Source organism: Cynoglossus semilaevis, chromosome 13, assembly GCF_000523025.1.
Source record: "Cynoglossus semilaevis isolate Cse_v1.0 chromosome 13, Cse_v1.0, whole genome shotgun sequence".
NCBI classification, from domain to species: domain Eukaryota; kingdom Metazoa; phylum Chordata; class Actinopteri; order Pleuronectiformes; family Cynoglossidae; genus Cynoglossus; species Cynoglossus semilaevis.
In genome coordinates, this window is record NC_024319.1 from 21,059,433 (window position 1) to 21,073,444 (window position 14,012).

The 14,012-nt window shown below is 40.2% G+C and overlaps 1 protein-coding gene across 1 annotated transcript in view; it reads left to right on the plus strand.

Annotated features, from left to right (window-relative positions):
* Positions 1-14,012, plus strand: part of cadm4 (cell adhesion molecule 4) — a 190,197-nt gene that overhangs the window by 152,748 nt on the left and 23,437 nt on the right. The window contains exon 3 of the mRNA XM_008324218.3: positions 10,051-10,338. Within this exon, the coding sequence (XP_008322440.2) occupies positions 10,051-10,338 (288 nt within the window). The remainder of the gene's footprint in view (positions 1-10,050; positions 10,339-14,012) is intronic.

Sequence of the window (14,012 nt, forward strand, 5' to 3'; positions counted from 1 at the left end):
TGGGCTGTTTCAGTTGCACACTAGCCCTGCCACTGTGTTCAAGGTCCCCAAATGAGTTGTTACTCGGGCCCTGTCACTGTGGCAACTATTGATAAAAGAAAGAGCTGAAGGTAATTCTTCTAAAAATATTAAAATAGTTAAAGCCGGTAAAATATGGCCATGCTTTAGCTGGAAACAGGCATTGTTTGTACTACATTGTACACTGTGTTCTGTTATTTCCTCCAGGTCCCAGCATTCAGCTAACATTCAGCTGTAACATTCAGCTGAAAGTTCGATTGACACGGCAACTTTTTTTAAAACGGCCTCCAAGGGACACACACAAAAAAAGTCAGAATCTGAAAAAGAAAAAGAAGTAAGGAGATAATACTCATGCAGCAGTATTTGCGGATTAACTGTTAACTTAAAATTATAATTATAAGAAGCTCTTGCTTTTTGCTTAATGTGGCCGATGAATTCAAGTTCTTACCTTCCGTCCCAACTGAATGACATCATCTTAGTATGTTTAATTCTATTTTATTTCTGTTCAAAGAGACGTCATAAATGTTAACCTGTAAATCTGTAAAATTGAAAAATCGTGTTTCTTATCATTTGTTGCCATTTGTAAGGGGCATTTTGAATTCAAGTGTATAGTGTGTATAGTCTGAAAAATATGGTAATATGTTGCCAAATGTCTGGAAATCTACATCTGATGATCAGGCTTACCAATACCAACATTAACAAACAGGAAATTATAATGAACGGAGGGTTATATTCTGTACCATCTGTTTACAAACTGATATGACTATGAGTGTTTTAGTTTGCGCGCTGACACTGTCGTCGCGCAGGACAATTCATTAATATAAAATTAATATAAAAAATAATACAGAAAATTAAAGATAGGTGAAATGAATCTTTCTGCATAGTTAACACGGCTAACTGAACGGAAAGTGAGCAGAGCTTCATTTTTTTTCTTAAAGGGTTTTACAGTACTTTCATTCATCAAGAAAGTGACTCGTTGAGGTGTAAAGGCCTCATCCATCCACTGTGCTGTCAATGACAAGAGAGGAAAAGAAATGTAGCATTTTTTTCAGCGCAAATAAATTAGTGTATTCAATGCTACGGAGCATCTTTTTTTTATTAACTTGCTTGTAGGATAACATAACAAATCACAGTGAGCCTTGCTTCTGTCAAAGCTGCTGTCAGTGTTGACCTACTTGGATAAACAACCCTTGAGACACACTGAACCGGAGGAGAAAACAAATCATACTGAAAATCTGTGACAGAGAATCTAGCTGCTGGATCGGCACTTTCTCGGGCATGAGTATTTAAATGAAGTATCATCGTAAAAGTATTATCTACTGTTTGCAGTATTTCTTCCTTTCTTTCTTTCTTTTTTGTAAAATTCGTGACGTTAGAGAAATTATTTCCTTTGTAAATAACAGAGGGGTCATACTGAGATATGGTCCTAAAATTTGGCAGGGGAGCGAAGTCAGGAGGAGAGAGATGGAGCGCTGGTGTGAACTCAGATAAATGACATGTAAAAGTCATGCGTAAAGGCTAAAATGCTAAAATGCTTTTAGTCTTCTCTGCGCCATCTATAGAGGAAACGTGGGCATTGCAGGCAAAAGGCAGAAGTATAATCACAATACAAACCAATTATATAATTTTGACAAGTTTGGTGGGCCGGATTACAAAGCTGAACGGGCCGCATCTGGCCCCCGGGCCTTAGTTTGCAGAAGGCTTCTGTGTGGTTGCTGAAAGTGAGGTGGAACTGGTGGACCTTGTGCTTGGCACCCAGTAAGCTAAAGTGTCCCTGGTTCATTGTAGAGACCAATATTTTCAGAAGTGGTACTAAGGGTGTAGAAAACCTGACAAACACTGATTTAGTTTAACAACCATAGTTCTCCTTAACACTGAAAAACTCCTTTTCTTCCTACAACATTTTCACTTACTCTGTAATTTTATCTTCATCGTCCCCATCTGTTGTCCAAATATTAGGTTCACGGACAACATTTTTTCATAGCCATCTCTTCCTAACAGCTCAAACAGGGTCATCGTAGTAAGTGTATTAATGTTTTGTGTTTCATGAGGGAGCAACTCGCCAGGGAAACATTTTATGAGATTGTGGAGACTTATAGTTATATCAGAGCAGTGGAACTGACCAAATGGAGCGTTTCTCCTCAGCGGCAATATCTTTCTTATTCTCCCCTTGTTGCTAACTCTTCTTAGAAGGCAAATGGGACAGGACATTAAAGGTGAATTTTGGACATGCACCATTTGACATTTAGGCGTTTTAGTGCTAAGGGAGTAAAAAAAAAAAAAGATTTATCTATTAGGAAATTGCTAAACAAGTCTTTTGATGCCATTCAACAAAGGGGGGCAGGAGGTGGAGTAGAAAGATAATAGACATATGAACTTTATTGATCCCAGGCTGGGAAATTGCAGAAATGTGAATCACCCCATGTGGGGCTTGAACCCTTGACCCTGAGTCTCATGCTCTACACTCTACTCTCTTTCTCTGTCTCGCCTTGTTTCAGACAATGAGAGTCGTCTTTGTTTTGATGGTCACAATTGTCCTGGAAATAATTAATGAGTGATTATTTGAAAATAAAACTGCCTTTAAAGCAGACATGGACAAACCACGGCCGAACACTGCCCGCTGGGCTTTCTAATCTGGCCCGATAAACACTTCCGCAAGGTTGTCCATCTTTTGGAAAGTCAGATTTCAATGCGTCTTTTTTTCCTGCACTGCAACACATTAATCGTAATTTCAGTTAAAGCCGCTACGTAGCGCCAACCAACTTTTTTTTTTTTTTTTGCTGAACGGGGGCCAAGTTCCCTTTTTTAGACATCCACGGCCAGTGGACTGTTTCTGACTACCAGAAGGACCAAAGCGCTCTATCCATACTGACTCGGCCCACCGGTCCATTTTTGAACCTCAATGTGAAGTGTGAAAGTGAATTATTTGTCATTGTGACACAGCACACCACTACACAAAATGAAATTTGACCTCTGTAAATTTACCCATCACCAAAGTGAGTAGGGAGCAGTATGTGGGGACGGTGCCTTGCTCAGAGCACCTCAGTGGTACCTTGGCAACTGGTGGACTCGAACCTGAAACCTTCCGGGTGTTTGCCTCAGTTTATGTCTCTACCTGATTAGATTAATAGGGCGTTCACATCAAACGGGACAGATTTAAAAAAAAAAAACACCTGTACCACACATTTGCCTCATTCGCGCTTGTCGCCTCTGCCCCAGATGCTCACTCGGGGAGGTGGGGGGGAGCGTGTGGGAGAAATAAATTTGTCAGCTCATTTCTCAACCTGCTCTCTTTTCATGGCAAGTCGATCATGGATGAGGTAACCGCTGTTGCTGCACTGTACCTACTGTACCAGAAGTACCCGGAAAACTACCCGCCGTGTCTGTATTCATGACATCCTCCGGAGAAGCACTGAGCTGTCTCCTCCAGGATCTCCGCCTGGATGACAGTCAATTCCGGCGGTACCTCAGGCTGACAGTAGTAAAGCAAGTCACAGAAAGTCTCACGATTTACTAGAGAATCCCACCTTCTGGGCAACTTTAGCCTACGCCTATTTTTTTTATTTTTTCCGGTCCTGATAAATTTTGGCAGCGGTGTTGGTGCCCACACACAGCGAGGATAAGCTTGTACGCCATTGTTCACAAACTTGTCTGCTTAACTTTTCTGATTGGATGTCGGGTCACGATGCCAGAAAAGTTTGATTTTTCGAACTTTCGCCTCAGATGCTCGTTCGCTTCATTCATGTCCCGTGAGAAGCTCCAATTGCGCCATTTGAGGTTAAATCGCATTTTGTCGCGCAATTTACATTGATTGCGTATGTGGAACCGACGTTCAATTCGCAGACATCACGTTTGGTGTGAACGCTCCAAAAAAAATGGACCCACACTCCCAGTCCTAAGAATTGACAGAAGCTTTAGTTGCGCCACTTCATGGTAAATCGCATACATTTCAGCTTCTATGAAGTAGAAGAACCACATTGACCTAGCAGGCCCCTGAAGTGGTTTGACATATGGGCGCTGGACTCCTCGGGGCAGCTGAGCGAATCCTCCATTAAAATACACTTTGCGGATTTACGTGTCTACGAACGGACTTCTTGAAGTCACAGCAGCGTCTGTCAGGTCGATGAAACTCTGTAAATTGTCCCGTTCCAAACCCCTCCACCAACCCCTCACTCCCCCAGCCTCTCCATTTTCCCTTCTGCCTCAGCAGCTCATGGGTTTGGATTTGATTCTGGGCACTGGACTTTTTTAGCTGGAGGCAGGATTTCTTTTTATAAAATGGTGACTAACATTTAGCGCTTTGTCTCCGTGTGGGGGATTGGGGACATCGGCTGCAAGTTGGTTTAGGATTGTCTGTGTTTTGTTTTCGTTTTGTTTTTTTAAATAAAAATGAAAGCACAACAAACATGTTCGCATTTGTATCTTGGCCCGCATGTGTGTTGGTCTGTATCAGTGTGTGCACATGTGAATATCAATGCGTGTGTGTGTGTCTCCTGTGGTTCCTTGTCTATATAATTTTACCCTGCCTGCCAAATTATGTATCTGTAAAGTCTATTTCACACACAAACACACAGGGCGAGCCAATATCTACTGTAGTGTCTGTATTCTGATGAATTATCCAGCGCAGCGTCCGGGTGTTTCATCAGGAAAGTGTCTGCTGCTCCCTACGTTAGCCCAAGCCAACACAAAAGAGCGACACAGAGGGACAGGAAAAAAAAAAACACACACTCGTTCACAGCTGAGTCGATATGGAGTGAGCCTCTAAGGTATTTATGGGAATCCATGGGCATCGAGCCACTGTCCCCCATAGACTGTTATTAGTGTCGTTTGTTATTATCTGCATTTTTCTCACTATCGATGCGGCGTTCTTCAGTCACAAAAGGAAAATTGTCACATATTTTCTGCATCAAATCCTCCCTGTGACTATTCTTTTTGTTGTTTTTTTTTTTTATTGCGTTGAAATATATCGCATGGATCCAGGATTGGTGGTTAACTTGAGCATTCACTTAACTAATGTGCCCCCCCCCCTTGTTTTCACACTAATTGTTTTCTATTGTCTATGTTGTCATATCATATCCTAAATGAAATTGCAGCGTTACGCCTGTCGCAAAGTGACTCAGAGAGTAGCGCCCCCCAGTGAATGGCTATTGTCGCATAATCTGCCACTGTGAATTTCTTATTTTATTTAATAAACATGTTTTGCAGCAAGTCAAATAATAATAATAAAGGCATAATATGGAGTAAAGAAGCAGATTACTGTTAGACGCAGGTTAAGGAGGTTTTTCTGTAGAGATGGCTCCTGTTCTAATGGGACTGAATCTACAAACTACCTGTAAAAAAAAATCTTACCTCAAACTGCACTTTGGATGTAGCTACACTCTCTACGTTAAGACAGATGATCTTCCTGGATGCTGTAGCGGTCACTACTCCTCCAGTGTTTGCGTTCTTTCGCTTCCTTGCATCATCAATTAAATGGTTCTGACAACTTGACTCTGCTCAGACTTTAAGATGAATTATTCCATGCTTTTACAGACCAAGCTATTGTAATTCAAAATTAAGACTTAATTAAACCGTCCAAACAGGTCATTAAAGCGGTGGAGATCCTCAAAAGAGCTTCGAGGTTTGTTTTTTTTACTTTCGCTGTTGGTTTCGCTTTAGGGCAGTAACTTATCATGAATGTTTTGTTAATGACTGACAATAATGAGTGTTTTCCCATGATTCATGATGTGTCATCAGTTACTTTGTGTTTAATGGCTAACTATTTTAGCCAATGTTGCTTGTTGGATCGAGAAATGCAATAGTTTAGATCACGGGTGTCAAACTCATTTTTACCAGGGGCCCTGTCACCCCTTCATTCTCCCTCGGAAAAATTGTAACAATGATGCGGGTATAGATTTTTGAAAGAATCCTTAAATTACATATTCCTAAAGGTATTTTGCTATTAGAGTAAAAATAAATAAATAAATTTTCTGGGCAATACAGAAAACTTGCTTCCTGAGGCAGTACTTTTCACAGTAAAATAACAAATCCGCATTCAGCTAAAACTACGTAGAACCGCAGTATAATTTTTTGTAGGACAACAAAACATATTTTTGGAACCGAAGATAAATATTTGAAGAGTATCAGTAGCTGCAATGAGCCAGTACTCCACTGCACACATTTGCAGGAATAACAAGGACAAACTCTGCTAAAAACAAGTACAGATAAATAAATAAATTGGTCTCTGTGGATTTAGTCACTATCGCAGTCAGTCATCAGTGGCTGCAGAGCAGTTTTAATTTTGCAGCCCTGTTTGAATTGATAACACTGACGCCGTATCACAGTGGGCAGTTTTTCTTCCACGGTACAACTCTGTATGTGGTTTAGTGATTGTATTTACTGTGTTGAAGCAGTTTTCCTGCTTTTTGGTATTTACATTTCTTTTTTTTAATTAATGGTTTACTGGTGCGAATGGAGTAAACCATGGGTGTCAAACTCATTTTGGTTCAGGGGCCACATACAGCCTGATTAGATGTCAAGTGGGCCGGACCAGTACAATCATAACATAATTACCTTTACATAACAATAAGTCCATGTTTTTCTCTTTTGTTTTCCTGCAAAGATACAAGTACATTAGAAAGTATTCATATTTAATGAAAATATTTTCACACGCTTTGAACCCTGCGGCCTAAACAATGATGTAACTAAATAATGGATTTTTACGGGCTAACGAAGTTCATACCACTAGCGACCAAACTTTTCTGGTAGGCTACTGTGTGTTATACTAGTAGCGTATGTCTGTCTGTGAATGGCTGTGTGCGTAGAGAGAGAACGGTAGCGAAAGTTTAGAGCAGTTTGAGCACCGTCGTGTTGAAGCGTGAGTTGGTTATACTATAAAACGCTGTTAACGCTGATAATAAAGACTTCCAGAAACTTCCCTGTTTCTGTTTACCTCTGCTGCGGACAAGCACAAAGTGAAGGGGGTTAGCCCCCGAGCTAATGTTAGCTTCACTGAGTCTCCCTTGTGTATTTGTATAACTACAGTCAGGGCGCTGAAGCAGAAAAGAGCTAACCAACTTGTAACCAACATTGACTGTTCAGAAAAAAGCATTTATTTAATTAAAAGTGAAAAAAAAAATCTTTCTGTGTTAATATACCATGTTACAACATGGACACCTGCAGTTTATAGAGAAGTGTGGTCTATATATGTCCAATCATTTTTTTCTTTTTAAAGTTCAGTGGGTGTGGCTTATATTCAGGTGCACTCAATAGTCCGGAAATTACGGTAATTTGACAAAACATCACAAACACATTTCTTTTTATTTCAAATTCATCAAGAGAGTCAGATAAAAATAAGCCAATTCAAAGGGATGTGTCTTCTATTAATGCAAATCATTTTCATTCATGCTGCTAAAATGAATATAAAAATAGCCAATCCAACAGAAATGGTTACTGTCTTACTTTACCTAAAGCAGTAAAATCATGGTATGATCAATATAATGATGATAAGATGTGATCAAATTACTGTAATTACGTACAATAAATAGTGAACCCCGCACAAATCCAGCCATTATACGATATCTCAAATGACACAACAATGATTTTGTGGAAGTAGGTTGTACTTTCCGATGGGAGAGTTTAAACAGTGATAAATAAGTACATTTGTAAACCCGCTCCCTGAAGTCTCTCGTTTATAGACATTTGAGATAAAGCACAGAAGACCATTTGTTAAATAGTTTTAAGAAAAAAAATGCCTTTGTAATATGACCCTCCCATTGATAGTAAATGTGCGCTCAGACGGGGCATTTAAAAGATTTGAAAAAAAAAAGTAGCAAAAACAATAATGTTTCGCGTCTGTATAGAGCAATGAAAACTAAACATTTTGTTATCGAATCTATAAAACCTGTTATTGTTTTCTTTTTTATGAATTTTTTAATGTGTTCACACATATTTACACCCGATAACTTTTGCATGGAATTTCCCATTTCCATTTGCAACAACAGATGCCGAAACTAATCAGGGTCGCATATCACATAAGACAGGAGTTTAAAATAAAAAAAATAAAAAAAATTTTTGTTCTCATTTTTTTGTTTATTTTGTTGGTTAACAATTCAATGTGAGCAGTATTGATTAAAAATTCCGTTTTTTATATATATATACTGTATATAAAGTTTTCCTTTTTTTTTTTTTACTTGCTCGACCAGTGAAATTCAAATCTATTGGCCAAGTGGGTCACTTGGCCAACAAAAATGTAATTTGCTATTTTTAAAGCCGGGGTCACCAACCTTTTTGAAACTGAGAGCTACTTCAAGGGTACTTAGTACTACGAAGAACTACTTGTTTGATACGGACTGAACGACGTAACAATAATTAGTTCTGGGATAATTAGTTCATACAACAGCAGACACTCTTCTAACCATCGTCATTTGTATATCATCGCAAGCGGAGCTGATTCAAAAAGTACAATAACAATACAATACATTTTTGACCCTCTTGTTGACTGGTTTGATTTGTAGAATATACCCTGTGGGCACTTTAGGTAGTCCGTAGGGGGCTACAAAGTGCCCCCGGGGCGCCCCGTTGGTGACCCCTGTTGTAAAGAAAGTAGGTAAACATGACTGGATCGCTCTCTATACATGCATTCGTTTCCTGCGTGAAACAACAAACATTCTTGTCGACGTTCTTTCTCCCTGTCTTTCGGACGTATGTTCTGTAAAGTCGACTTTACAGAACAGACTTGTATTATGTGCTCGTAAAACGGCTCAATCTCTGGAGCCTTGTTATTTTTGTCAGCTCCGTCTCCAGAGCAGCAAAAATACCAAACACTTAGTCTGGGACAGTAAAGTAACAAAAAAATCAGCACTGAGTAGTGAGTCACCCAGATGTATGTGTGTGTTTGCAGATGCGAAGCGTGTGATTCAGTTTATCACTTTGTATACGTTTTCTAAGTTCTAATAACAAAGAGCTACCAGCTATCGGAGCATCTCACCACTGATGCCTGACCATAGCACTTTAACATTAAAAAATTGGTTCTCACACCCGGGATTTAATCACAATATTGCAATGAAAAGTGAATGTGAACTACTTGTCATTGTGACACAATGCACACCACTACAATTCACAACCAAATGTGACCTCTGCTTTTAACCCATCACCAAAGTCAGCAGGGGGCAGCTTAATCGCCCGGGGAGCAGTGTGTGGGGACGGTTCCATGCTCAGTGGCAACTTGGCCCCTGGTCTGCTCATTAACCACCATTAAGTCACCACTGCCCCGTTGAATCAATACTAGGGATGGCTTGATACAACTTTTTCCTGTTCAATACTGGTACTGATACTGCAACTTGGAGTATCTGCCAAGGACGATATCAATCCGATACCTTCTTTTGCAAAGTCAAGTTGGCTTTGGTATCAGATTGAGTGGGCTATAGTTGTTTTTTTTTTTACGTTGCTTAATACTAAAATGACCAATATCGGACCGATACTGATGCTGAATATCGGATCGAGCCATCCATAATAAATACTAGTACAGTGGAACCTCGAGATACGAGCAAGCCACCGAGCAAATTTCTGCTCCGAGATATAAGTAAAGACACAACTGTCCTGGGAACACCTCGGGATCCCTCCAGAAAAGCTGGAGGAAATGTCTGGGTATAGGGTATTCTGGGCGTCCCTGCTCCGACTGTTACCCCCGCTACCTGGCCCCGGATAAGCAGAGGATGATGGCTGGACAAATCAGAAAAAGCAAAAAAATAAAAAAATGAAAAGTTAAAGAAAAATACGTAAGTTAAGTTAATTCTAAGTTTATGTAAGTGATGAAGTGTACTCGGTCCTGGAACGGATTATGCTCATATCTCGAGGTTCCACTGTACATGGATGTAACATTTAATTCTTGTCAAGGCATGTTATTGTACTGTTATTAATCTACTGATTGATGAATTCACCTTTTATCTCTCTCCTTTTCCCATCCCCTCTCTCACTGCCATCCATACTATCTACCCAACCCATCTTTCCTGCCACCTTTGTTTTCCTGCCACCATCTCTTCACACTTCTAGCTCTTAAGGATGACCGCTTCCAGATGGTACTCTTTACTCCACGGCTGGTGCGCATCACCCTGACCAATGTCAGTGTTAACGATGAGGGCGGCTATTTCTGCCAGCTTTACACGGATGCCACGCACCACCAGGTGGCAACGCTGTCCGTACTGGTGCCCCCGGAGACGCCCACGGTGGAAGTGAAGCAGGACGCCGTGGAAGGCGGCGAGGCAGAGCTCATCTGCATGTTGCCACGCAGCAAGCCAGCAGCCACCCTGCGCTGGATCCGTAATGGCCGTGAGATACCAGGTATTTGGCAGACAGATGGGGTGATCGATGCTAAGAGGAATGTGGTGTATAAATTAGTGAATAAATGAGCGAGGTATCATGGAATGGTGTTGAGTGAAAGAGGGATGGATGGGTTATTAATGTGCTGATGGGGTGAATGACAGATGGGCCACTTAATGGGAGGGAAAAGACTGATGGACGGTGAGATGGAGTAAGACGAAAAGGGTTTTAACTTCAGGGTTACTCTTCCTCTTAGTGTTCAAAAATTCAAACAAGAACACATTTTAAAATCATTTTAGGATCGAAATAGTAAACTTTTTTTCATGTTAGTTGTTAAGTCTATTACGTTAAGTATATAACGGATCTTCGATAATAAAGGCTGATCGAAATTTTTGGCGCCATGTTAGCATAATTATGTAATATCCGTAAGAATCATTGTTGTTTTTTTTCTTGCAATAATGATTATGATAATGATACAAATAATGTGCGACCTAAAAATTGTTTTGGGGAAAAACAGCTGTATATGAACGTGAAAGCCACCAGATGTCAGCATTGCCAACAACCAACAACTCATACAGATAAATGCAATAATGAAAACCCGATAAGGCAATGCCTGGGTCGTCAAATCAACAACTCATACAGATAAATGAATAAATGCAATAATGAAAACCCGATAACGCAAATCCTGGGTCGTCAAATGATGTGCGACCTAAAAATTGCTTTGGGGAAAAACAGCTGTATATGAACGTGAAAGCCACCAGATGTCAGCATTGCCAACAACCAACAACTCATACAGATAAATGGACAAATATTAACAGGCCCTTAATGGTATATCATTTTGGGGGGGGTTAAAAAAGAAGAAGCAAAAGAGTTAATATTGGACATCTCTACAGCAAAAAGTTAATATTGGACATCTGTACTTAATATGTATTCTTTAAACATTTAGTTTAAAATCTAACTGCCTTCGCTCTGATGGAAGGTAAACTTAAACAATCGAATTTTGCACGCTGTTTTTACCATGTTCGTAGTCTTATAGAACTCCCCTATAGCTGATGAGGGTGTAAAATGGGAAGCGGAGTGAAGTCGAACTAGGGAAGGTGAGTTCAATTATCTGGAGGCAACGATCCAAAACAATGGACAGTGCAGACAAGCAGGAGAAGAGCGTACAGGCAGAGTAGAATTGATGGAGCAGGGTGTCAGGGGTGATGTGTGACAGAAAAACAGCCGCTAGATTGAAAGGGAAGGTCTCTAGATGGTAATAAGAGCTGCTATGATGTATGGTTTGGAGACAGTGGCACTGGCTAAAGGAGACAGGGCGCCGTCTCGCAGAGTTAAAGACGCCGTGGGTTCGGTAGCAACCAAATCACTGGAGGTGTTTGGAGATACGGTTTAGCGAAGTAGCATAATAATAGCATTACTGTTATTAAGAGAAAACAATCAGAATCTGAAGGAAAGGTTCAAAATAGTCATATAACCTTTTGAAACTCATTTTGAAATTTCAAAAAGTGTCACTGAAAAGGTTAATTAATATGAACGTCTGTTGTTTGACGTTAGTGGTTTGATGAAATGGTCGAAACATTGACAAAGTCATTAAGGATTTTGGTGAGGATTTTATCATCTTAAATACTGTATTTTACAAAAATCTGCGGCTCAAAGTGAATCAATTTTTGCTTAAAATCCAAATGTTCTCCTTTCTCCTTTTTTATGGGAGTTGAAGTTACAGTATGGTCTTATTCCTGTGAAAATGCTGTACTACGTTTAGGATTTTTTATATGCTTATGAACACGTGAAAAAACCCCAAAAAACAAGTCTTAATTTTCAGGAAAAAGTAAGACGAAAAAACATTTTCCTGAGTTAACAAACACGTTCGATGACCTGAAGTTATTCAACATATTATTAACAGATGATTAAAACATCAACTTCCATTTCAAAGTACAGCAGAAAAATGTATGTTCATCATACATATATAAATACTTTAGTATTTCTGTACATGATGATATGAAGTTTTCTCCTTTGTTTTCATGCAAACAAGTGCAAGTTTGTTCGATAATATTCATATTTAGATAAATATAATTTTACTCATCATATCCCCAACATAATGTGTTTGTGTATTTTTTTTTTTTCAAAATGAATCCAGCGGGCTGGTTTTGGCACCGGGGCCGTATGTTTAACACCCCCACTTTAGATGTTCTTAAACAAGATAAACAAATAAGCCCTATTTTTAATTTACTATTCTTCTGCGAATCCGCTAGGTATCCAACAGAGTATCAACTTTTAGCCAGTTTTTTTTTATATATTATTATTATTATGCTAAAGGGGAATTTCTTTAAATGACACATCCAGACCCAGTTTTTCCTGTTGCCTTTGGTGTCTCTAACATTAACCACAGGGAACGCGTCTGTGTGTTAACAATGGGGTTTGATTAAAAACTCCTCCGCGTTATTTGCGTTCAGCTGACTGAGCACAACAAACTTGGGGGAAACTTTGGAGGCTGTGTTATGCAAAGTGTCTCTCGCCGAGGCTTGTGGCTATTTTTTGTTTTAATTAGACATTTCTGAGCTCCTCTGAAATAAACACTCCTGTTTTGCATTCACGCGCCGCAGATTTGATTGACTCACCTGCAGATGAGTGAAAATGCAGACACGCCAATTGCATCTTTTTCTAATTTCACATCAACCTTCAGTTTTTTTTATTTTTTTTATTTTAGACACCCATCTTCATAATTAATCCTCATGTCCTCTCTCAGTGTCATAATATTTCCGTGCCCTCTCCTCTGTTTTGCCTTCCCGAATATTTCTTTTCTTTGAGCTCCTGTTAAAACAAAGCTGTGATACGTCTTCAAGGCTTTTCTATTAAAATTAGTTTAAAAGGACATGACAGAGACGGGATTCGTTCTCCGTCCTCTGTTACCTTGATCTTAACTGCTTTCCTTCGTCTTTCTCCTCGACTCTTTCCTTTGTGTTGAATTAAAAAAATGAACTGTGACACTCCAGATTACGGGCAGATCCCAAAAGTTATAGCGCAGAGTTCCTTCATTAAGACACTATCTTCTGGCCGCTCCCCTCATTGTTGCTCATCTGCTGACTAACTCTCTCCCCCTCTGATGTGGCTGACCTTCATTTTCACACCAGCAATAATTGAAAACTCATCGCAATATGAGTATGATTGTTATATTTTTCACCAGCGAGCATAAGCTCCTAATACGTGACCATGTCAAGTCTGGTTAGTTTGGCCTTGATGTTGCCCCCCCCCTCCCCCCCCCCCCCGCCCCCCCCCCCCCCCCCCCCCACTTTGCATCCATCTTTTCAACCTTGTCCCTCTTTCATGTCTGGACGTGTTCCACCATCACGTCTACTTTGCTGCCCTCTTCGTCTGTCTGGGTCCTCCTCTCCCTTTGCCTCTCTTCTCCCACCCTTCCTCCGACGCCACTCCGGCTCGGCGTGTCTGCCTCGGTTAAAATCTCAATTCATTTACGCGTATTCTCTCTTTCATCGCTCTCTCTGTCACTTTCTTTTCTCTCACACAAACAAACAGACACAAAACATTCAGTTGATTTAGCGGCAACAAATAAACACTTCTGCGGTTCATAATTGCTGTGAAGTATAGATGAAAATTGCTTTCACTTCTCACTCACTCCCCCATTTGCTTTCCTCCACCTACAACCCCCCCCCCACCCCCCCCCCCCCCCCCCCCCT